The following is a 9,328-nucleotide window of genomic DNA, read 5'->3' as shown; positions in this document are numbered from 1 at the left end:
CTTGGGATCTTCTCCAGGATTCAAAAACGACTTTCTGAGCCCCAATTTCCTCAGCTTTGCAATTGTATAGTTTCTGAAAGGCCATTGCCAAATCTAACCGGGATAATTCATGGACAGCCCTTGCACAATGGTTGAGTATTGAGATCTCAATATACGTTAGCTCAAAACTGCAATAAAAAGCGACCTGAAATCCTCAAGGCGTCTCAAAGATCTCCTACTCCTGCCCCCACCAAAAGCAATGCAGACCGTGTGTCCCCAGCCAGTTGCCCTTTAGAGGGGCTAGGCGGGAGAGCCAACCAGCGGAGGCATCCAAACACTCTCGGGCTCTCCAGAGGGACAGGAGGGCGCCCCTCAGTGCCCCCGGCGCCCGCCGCAATCTGCCACTGCAGCCTACGCCTGCGGCCGCCGCCGCCCCGGCATTGTCCTCCTGCCGCGCGGGGACGGCCCAGCCGCTTGCGACGGCGCGCACCCTGAGGCAGTGGGCTGGGCTGTTGGCAGTAGGGAAAGGAAAACGTGCTGTCTGTGGCTCCTCATCCCCGAGGCCAGGGGTTCCCCAAGCTAGACCGGCAAGTAAGGAGAGGAGGGAAGCATTTTGCTGATAATCCCCTTCTAGTCTCCAAACTACACTTTCTTTGTAAAGGCGTTTTCTCCTCTCCTGATTATAGGTATTGCATTGTACCAACAAGAAAGTCCATCTTTTTATCGCCACTGCCACCCCCAATCCCATCTCCGCCACAGTATTGTTGAACTTCCTGGTACGGCTCCCCCCGCCCCCCCGCCCCCCTCCCCCCCCGCCCCCCCGCCCCCCCTCCCCCCCGCCACCCCTCCCCGCCTCGCCCATTGCTGGGCATCTGGATTTGGACGTCTCTAAGGTCTCGCGCTGTCAAATCAGGCCTGGCTCTGGTAGGATTTTATTGAAAGGACTACAAAGAAAGAATGGGTTTCCCTTGACTTTGAAAGTGACCTAAGAACTACGTCTGTGTTGGAAAATCTTCATTTTCATTTCTCTAAAACGTCTTCAAAAGAGCTTAAAAATGCAATGAGAACGGTCAGTTATACTCAGAATTTTCTCCTGATTGTGTTAACAGAAATAGGAACGGAAATACTAGATCTCAATTTTTAAGCAAAAAACCCAGGATTCGTCCAAGACTGACTGTCCGGAAGGGTAGGGATGTGAGAATCTAAAGTCCACATACATGCTAGGTAGGTATACCTTGATAAATGCAGGACCCATGCCTGCTTCAGCCGTCGCAGAGCTGTGGGGCTATGCGCAGACCCTCAGTCTCTTTCGGAGTAATATTTTCGGCATCCCTGAAGATTGGGGGAGAGAGCAATGGAATATAGTGAAAGGGAAAGAGAAGACAGTGGTTTAGCTCCCTCCCCCTACCTCTACATCCCGATCCACTCTGCTGGCGACTGCGCCTTGCCTTGGGTGCAGTGGGACGTGTCCCTCCCATGTTTCCCTTAATTAGGAGGAGGCAAACTTCTGTCTTCCCCTCCTGCCGGTTTCGGTTTAGTAATCAGACCCACATGAGTCACGCCAAACACGCAGCTCCCTCCCGCTGGAGCGACAACTGGCCAGCATACTCTAGGCTGTTGTCCCTTTAAAACTTGAATCCAAGGGGGTAATGATTTATCAAACTTGTATTATCAAGAAAATGTCAAACCAAGGGCACCTTGCTTTGCACTGACGCAAACCCGGCCTTTCCCAAGGAGATATAGAAAGCGCCTCTCCTGCCGGAGCCAAACCCAGTCTTGTCAATAGCGGGTTTCACCCTCCACCAGTTCAATCTGTTGCCTGTGTCAGACATGGTGAGTGTTTGCTTTTGTTCTTTCAAGAGGAAAAGGGGCTGAGGGGATAGGAAAAGCAGATTCGTTTTGGCTATTTCTTTTGGAGACGTCTGTGCATTGGGTGGGGGGAAAGGGGGCGAGGAGGAGAACAATTCTCACAGCCCTAGGTATTTGTACTTGTGAGCGTCACCTGAGGTCGCAAAGAGGTTTCCTAGGTTGTAGAGCTGAGAGGTTGTCTGTGGCTCCTAAAGACCCGATCCTGGGCACTGTCCTCGGTGCTGAAAAGCCAGACGCCGGTACAGAGGCGAGTTGCTCTGGGTCCTAGAGGCTATTGAGACAAATGCTGGCTGAAGCCGAGGTATTCAGATTTGTGGAAATTGAGGAGTTCTATTTTGCGTGCTTGTGAAAGGGGGTTAGACTAGAAGAGTGCAGTGGAGGTGAAGATAATAGGATTATTACAGTGTAATAATAATTATTGGTGCTAATGTTTAGGAAGCCCTGAAAGATAAAAGTGGCTAGGAAAACCACCGCTGGCAGTTATTTTCATTTGAAAGTGAATTGGGAAAAAGAGAATAAAAATTAGTCATGAGTTTTGGTACTCAAGCCAGCGGAGGGTTGTGAAGGATATTAGACTCCTGTGAATAGTTACGCAAAAACAAATAAACAAACAAAAGAACCAAAAAACTTTGCATATTATTTTACATGTCTGGGAATCTGGAAGTGAATACAAGTTGCGTAAGATAACAAACCTAGTTACTACTCTGTGTCTTGAATTTATTATCGTTGTAGGATTTTTTGTGGTTATTTTGATCGTGATTCTTAACATTTCTTTGCTACCTGGCGGGAGGAGGTGGGTTGTGGAGCGCTGGGACTCAACCAATTTGGCCTCAAGCACTCGCAGGTGCCAGGGCATCAGCTTTGTGGCCACAGCTTGTCTATGGGGGAAAAAGGCAATGTGCATTGTTGAATGACAAAGGAAATGGGGCGGAAAATTAAAGAATCTTTCTACAATGGTGATGGGGATGCGGGCACCCACAGCTGTGATGTGAAATCCAAAGAGGGAGGAGAGCTCATGACTCTAGGGCTATTTCCACTCCCCTTTTCCCCTTACAAAATTCCATTTCTGCCTCTTTTCTTAGTTCATCCTCCACTAGGGAGGAAATACTAGCTTCTTTGTCATCTGGTTATTGACGAAGCGAGCAAATTGAGAAATACTGATTGCAGTCTTTCTTAACAGAAAAAATTCAGATTCCAATTTGCTTCCCCAGATATTGTGTCTGGACCTGAGTTGCGAACGTCCCCATATGTAGATACAGGTATTTTTAATGCTGTTGTGACTTTGTTTTGCACGAACTTGACATTGTGTTTGCAGGATTGCAGTGCTCCCAAGGAAATGAATAAACAGCCAGCCAACAGCCCGGAGGCGGCGGCGGCGCAGGGCCACCTGGATGGCCCATGCGCTCCCAGGACGAGCCCGGAGCAGGAGCTTCCCGCGGCTGCTGCCCCGCCGCCGCCACGTGTGCCCAGGTCCGCTTCCACCGGCGCCCAAACTTTCCAGTCAGCGGACGCGCGAGCCTGCGAGGCTGAGCGGCCAGGAGTGGGGTCTTGCAAACTCAGTAGCCCGCGGGCGCAGGCGGCCTCGGCAGCTCTGCGGGACTTGAGAGAGGCGCAAGGCGCGCAGGCCGTCCCCCCTCCTGGGAGCTCCGGGCCCAGCAACGAGCTGCACTGTAAGATCCATGCTCTGCGAGGCCCGGAGGGGGATGCGAACGTGAGTGTGGGCAAGGGCACCCTGGAGCGGAACAATACCCCTGCCGTGGGCTGGGTGAACATGAGCCAGAGCACCGTGGTGCTGGGCACGGATGGAATCACGTCCGTGCTCCCGGGCAGCGTGGCCACCGTTGCCACCCAGGTAAGCGGTTGCATTCGGCCCGCACAGTGTCCTGCTCTCCAGCTGCGCGAGAGAGGCCAGCCGGGCCGTGGCGGGTGCACGTGTGCTGATGGGGAAACCGGTTGGCAGTGCCAGGTGATGGATGCGGGAGGCGGCTTTGGGGCTTCGGAAGCTCGCACTGCGCTGGGGTCGGCAGTTCAGGGCGCGAGGGCTGCAGTGACCCTGCCAGAGGGGCCACGACCTGCCCCTTCCCTGCCTTGGCTGTAGTGGGAATCCAGGTCCGGATTCACAAAGCAGTTGAGGCAGATAGATCCCACCCTTTTATGCAGACAGACTCCCTCTCCTGCCAATGACTGTCTTTTCTTTTCAAAAGTAATTTCTTAATTAAACAAAAAGAGGGAGAAAATTCAGAACAAAGCCAGGTGGTCGTGGCTGGGGGTGGAGGGGTAGGAGGATAATAGTTTAAGTTTTGTAGCCTTTACACTGCCAGTAATGCTTATTACATGAGAACTCATTTGATGCCAGGTGGGTTTACCTGAGGCTACTGAAGCTTAAGCTTTGGGGCCTGTCCTTTGCCTGAGTCCTTCCAAAGCCTGGTGTCTACTTTTGCCAAAATTTTCTATTTTTTTCCCTAAAGTAACCTCCCTCAATTGTATAAGCTTCAGGCTACACTAATCTGAATCCCCTCTTGCATTTGATCCTTTACCACTTAATTAGAGGCGTGAAAAACCCACAGAGCAAATCCCAATCCTTGGGTTATGAATAAAGGCAACTTTTGCTGGTGGCCCGCTGTCTCATACAGGCTTTTGTTCTCTTCCATTTCCCTCTGTCTCTCTCCTTCCTTCTCTGATCTCTTCTTTCTTCTGTCCTTTTTCATCCACTTCAGCTCTTCCCTTCTCACTGCCTGCCTTTCTGCTATCTCCTCTCCTTTCCTGGCCTCAGGGACTAGGCATATATCCAGCAGTGGGGCCTGGACCAAAATTTATGCCTGTGTCAGGTTTAGGATTTATACAGCCCTTCTATCTTTAGTTACTCTAGTGTTTGCACACACACACACACACACTCACACTTACCCACAGGCCCACATAGCAGGAGCTTGTGGTGTCAGAACTAGAAATAAATATAGAATTTCCCACTTGCCTTTCCTTTTGGGGTCCACATCTGGAGGGTTTTTCTATGTGTATTATCTGCCTCTGACAGCATGTATACCACAGTGTGACCCCAGGTGGAGCAGAATATTTGTTTCACTTGTCTTGCTTAACCTCCGCACTGCGGCAGAAGGAGCTGGAACTCCCACCCTTTGCAGCTCTGGAAGGATTGAAGGGTGGGATTAGGCGTGGAGGTGGTCTGTGTGTGGGAGGATGAGAGGGAGGATGTTAAAGATGTTTGGTTTCTTAAAGTACTTATTTTCGGCCCTGCCCATCTTTCTGATTGTGCCTTTCTGACACTCACCCTGGCTCTTTCTCCCTCCCCAAGACTTCTCCTGACAGCTGCTGCTGTGTCCTCCACAGCCTGTAGAAAAGTATGAGACCTAGCAAGTTACTACAATAGGAGGTGAAGGGTGACTGAGGAGGTGGAAACTGTGCAGTGGCCTGAGTCCCTGGAAAGCTTTGTGCAGTATCTAGGTGTCCCTAACATTTTCAGAGTTTATTTGGGGTGGTCTCCCCCCATTTTTCCTGAGTAGTAGTGAGGCATTCCACGACCAGGCACTGCCCCAAGAAAGCGTCTTAGTGTGAGCTTGAAGAAATGAGCCTCAAAGATTCATAGACTGCTGGAGCTGGCAAGGGCTTCAGGGGACAGTTATTCTAAGCTTCTTTTATAGGTGAGACATGGAGGTTCAGAGAGAGCAAGTGGCTCGCCTGGGGTTGTCCACCTGGTTAGTAGTAAAATTTAGACCAGAACTCAAGGTTGTAGATGGCTTGTGTCTTCCCATATCAATCTTTTTTTGTTTGTTTGTTTTCCCTCTTGTTTCATCTTCAAATCTGCCTCCTGCCCATCTCCCTTGCATTAGTCTTGAAGGATGCCTTCTTAAATTAGTTGACCAGGCAGGTTCTGTTTGGTCAAGAAAGTAAGGCAGGGGCTCCGGCTGGCTTCGGCATTGCAGCTCTCTTTCTGGTCTTGTCACACACTCTAAAGGAAGAAAGGGCTGAGGAGGGGGTGTGGTGAAGGCTTTTTTGTGGGAGAGGATTAATTAGGAACCTGCTTGCTGGGAACTCCAGGCATGATGCTTGCCAAATAAATTCTTGGTGAAGGGTTGGGGATGGAGGGACCTGCTTGCAATCACCTTACAGGTTCAAGGTTTGGGGAGAGCTGCTTGCTGGTGTGCCCTGACTGTATGATCTAGGAAAGAGGGGGTTTTGGGTCTGTTTAAGATGGATCTTCAGATCAGAATTGGGGACCTGCTTGCTGATTGACTCTCAGTGCAGGGTTGAGGGGTGAGGTCCCTGCTTGTAGATGCATCCTTTCTTTACATTTGGGGTCCTGCTTGCCGATGCATCCTCAGTTGAAAAGTGGGAGCCTGCTTGCTGGGAAGGACCCCTAGCCGGGGGGAGGGGTGGAAGGGGCCTGCTTGTGGACCTACTCGGGGCTGTTATCGACAATGTGCTTTTCCGCCCCCAGGAGGACGAGCAAGGGGATGAGAATAAGGCCCGAGGGAACTGGTCCAGCAAACTGGACTTCATCCTGTCCATGGTGGGGTACGCAGTGGGGCTGGGCAATGTCTGGAGGTTTCCCTACCTGGCCTTCCAGAACGGGGGAGGTATGGCTTTTCCGCTCTTTCCGCCTGCTGCGGGGCGGGGCGGGCACCCGAGGGTTGGGTGGGACAGGAGCCCTCAGGCAGGGTCGCAGGGCGGGGAGGCTCAGAGCAGCCTCCGCAGGCTCCAGCCCTACACCTCATAGGCGTGAGTGCATAACCAGAGGGCGGGGACGACCATAATCGTTCGGCATTAGATCCCGGAGTCTCTTATCTAGAGAGGGGCGCAGGGGAGGAGTGAGGCCCCACAAACCCCCACTGACCCAGTTTTGGGGCCTGGGTCCGGAGCCACGTAAGCACGGGTGCTAGCGGTCAAGTGTTCAGAGAGCGGCGGTACTTCGGGCACCCAACAAGGTTACAGCCAGCCGCTGTACAGTTCTGGAGCCCTGATTCAGGGTTATAGCCTGCCTTCCTAGGGCACTCCTTAGGCGAGCTAGGGGGTGAGGGAGAAGGGGTGGGGGATGTGCTGTCAAAAACCTCTCAGAAGTGCCTGCCACCTCCGCCTTCTTGTTCTGCTTCTTGAAGCAGAACGTATTTTGATTTTGGTAAAATCGTACAGCGAAAACAGGTTTCTTTCATCTGCCCTAAATGGAAGGAAGGTGCTGGTTTTGAAGGAAAGCCGTTTCAGAGATGGGGAGGACACTAGTTAGGCTTGCATCGGCTGCTGGGCAACTGTGCTCCCTTGTACCTCTTCTGTACCCACCGAGGAGGGACCCGGCACATTCACGATCCCTCTGGCCCTCCCGACGTTTAGGTGCCGCGGGGCCGGCCGCTCTCTAGCAATAGGAATTTGAACCTAGAGCCCTCTCCCACATCTTCTCAACTGGACGGAAGGGACAAACAATGCATTCCTTCAGCCCATAGGTCAGGCAGTTTGAGGGTTTTTGTTCTTTTGTTTTGCCTCTTGGGTCCGCTTCAGGCGGAATTTGGTGCAGCGGAACGGACAGGTGCTGCATCTGTCCGTTTTTGGTGCATCACCGGACGGCTAAAGCGCAAAACATAGGCCACTACTCCCCTCCTCTCCAGTTCCAAATTAGGACACTCTGACAAGTACTAATGAGAACCGCAGAGCATTTGCCATCTGGGGTGCCCTGAAAACAGACCAAGTACCGGCCACACGAATAGAGGCACCCAGATAGGTTCCCTTTTGGTTTTCCACAGGGCGCCCTCAGGCCAGGATGCTACAACAAGGCTTCCAGTGAATAGAAGGGAAGTGGGTACTCAGGGTAGAGGAGGGAGTTCCAGCAAAAGGAGGTTGGCCCGCGCAAGTGCCCGCGCTCTGCTCGCCCGGGATCTGCGAAGAGCGGCAGAGCAGATCTCAGCGCTCCCGAGGAGCCAGGCGCTGCGATGGGAGGCAGCCTGTTCCGCACTGCGGCTCGGGGCCCCGCAGCCCTCAGTGTGGGGTGGAGGGCTCGCCGCTCCTTTTCAGGAGCTGAGGAGGACTGCACAATCCCCGTCTTGAGAGGATAAAGCAGGACCCCGGTTTTACTGCCCAGCAGCCCGTGGCTGCTCCTGGGCCTTCCTGGCTTGGAAAGCCCCGGGCAGGAAAGGCCCTGCCATCAAACAGGAAGTGCAGAGGGGCGGGAGCATGAAGAGTAGACTAGAGAAAGATTAGTTTTCCGTCCGCTAAGGCCACTGTTCTGCGCTCGCGCATCTCCAGTACCCTGGCCCTTGACTCTGGCCCATGCAGCAGCACGTTCTGGTCAAAACCTTTTTCAAAACTCATGACCATTCCCCAAGTCCCTCCCAAACAACCTCAAAGAACGTTGAAGGGAAAGAACCCTACAGAAGTCTCAGCCACTCTATGGAGGCCTGCCAGATACTATTGCCCTAGACGGGGCATTTTGAGGACTAAAGAGATGAAGCGCAAACAACATTAGGGGCTCACAGGCTGAATAAGACACTTACATAAAAATTAACAAGTGATTGGTGCCTGGAGCAAGGTACTGTGGGAGGACACAGATGGGAGACTTCTTGGAAGAGGAAGCATTTGAGTTGACCTTGAAGGATGGAAGGAACTTCTCACATGGAGAAGGGCGTTGAGAAGTGTGTGATGCGGATGGGGATGGGTTTAGGAAGAAGGATGGGTATCCCCCAATGGCTTTCTGGCAGAGCCTGCCCAGCCCTGGTTGGTAGAAGCTGTTCAGGTAACTTACTGTAGAGGAGGGCTCCTGGAGTTTAGCTTAGAAGCTTTTAGGTCCTGGGAGGGCTGAGGCTCCGATAAGATTTCATCAATCTGAATCCAGTAGTGAGTCAAAGGCATGGACTGGTTAAGCTCTGCAGGGGCTTAATTTTGGGAAATTGAAGTGCTATAATAAAAAAAGAAAAGAATAAAACCCCATCAGCACATATCCCTAGCCATCTGCCAGTGGAGAATTGAAATAAGGAGTGTATTTGCACGGGTACCCTTATACTTTTTGGAGGAGGGCTCTTAAATATCTGTGGGTGACTGTTGCTGAGACAGGACATCAAAGGGCTTCTTCAGGAATGGAGCTAAATTGTCCTTTAGTTCTTTGAGAGGGAGCCCAGCCCCCAACCTGGAAGGTGAAGGAGGGCAGCAGCCTGCTTTTGCCTCCCAGGGCTCTCACTCCCCACTCTCTTTCCAAGGTGCTTTCCTCATCCCTTACCTGATGATGCTGGCTCTGGCTGGATTACCCATCTTCTTCTTGGAGGTGTCGCTGGGCCAGTTTGCCAGCCAGGGGCCAGTGTCTGTGTGGAAGGCCATCCCAGCTCTACAAGGTGAGTCCAGCCTGCCTCCCAGCCTCCTCAGGCCCTTTCTGACTCTGTCCCCTCTGGCACCATGCAGCCCCAGGGAGGGAGACCTGCCTTTGTGGTTAATAGAACTAACTCTTTCCATCCTTTATTTCGTCCTTCTGAATAACGGCCCAAGATCACCT

General features: G+C 52.2%; 1 protein-coding gene across 1 annotated transcript in view; it reads left to right on the top strand.

Moving 5' to 3' along the window:
- The first annotated feature begins 1,536 nt into the window (after window positions 1–1,536).
- The window catches only part of SLC6A5 (solute carrier family 6 member 5), a 54,394-nt gene continuing 46,602 nt past the window's right edge, over window positions 1,537–9,328 (top strand). The window contains exons 1-4 of the mRNA XM_050755387.1: window positions 1,537–1,812; window positions 3,164–3,700; window positions 6,299–6,437; window positions 9,039–9,170. Of these exons, the coding sequence (XP_050611344.1) occupies window positions 1,810–1,812; window positions 3,164–3,700; window positions 6,299–6,437; window positions 9,039–9,170 (811 nt within the window). The 5' untranslated portion in view covers window positions 1,537–1,809. The remainder of the gene's footprint in view (window positions 1,813–3,163; window positions 3,701–6,298; window positions 6,438–9,038; window positions 9,171–9,328) is intronic.

Source organism: Macaca thibetana, chromosome 14, assembly GCF_024542745.1.
Source record: "Macaca thibetana thibetana isolate TM-01 chromosome 14, ASM2454274v1, whole genome shotgun sequence".
Lineage (NCBI taxonomy): Eukaryota > Metazoa > Chordata > Mammalia > Primates > Cercopithecidae > Macaca > Macaca thibetana.
The sequence above is the reverse complement of the archived record's forward strand: the minus strand, read 5'-3'. Positions and strand labels throughout refer to the sequence as shown.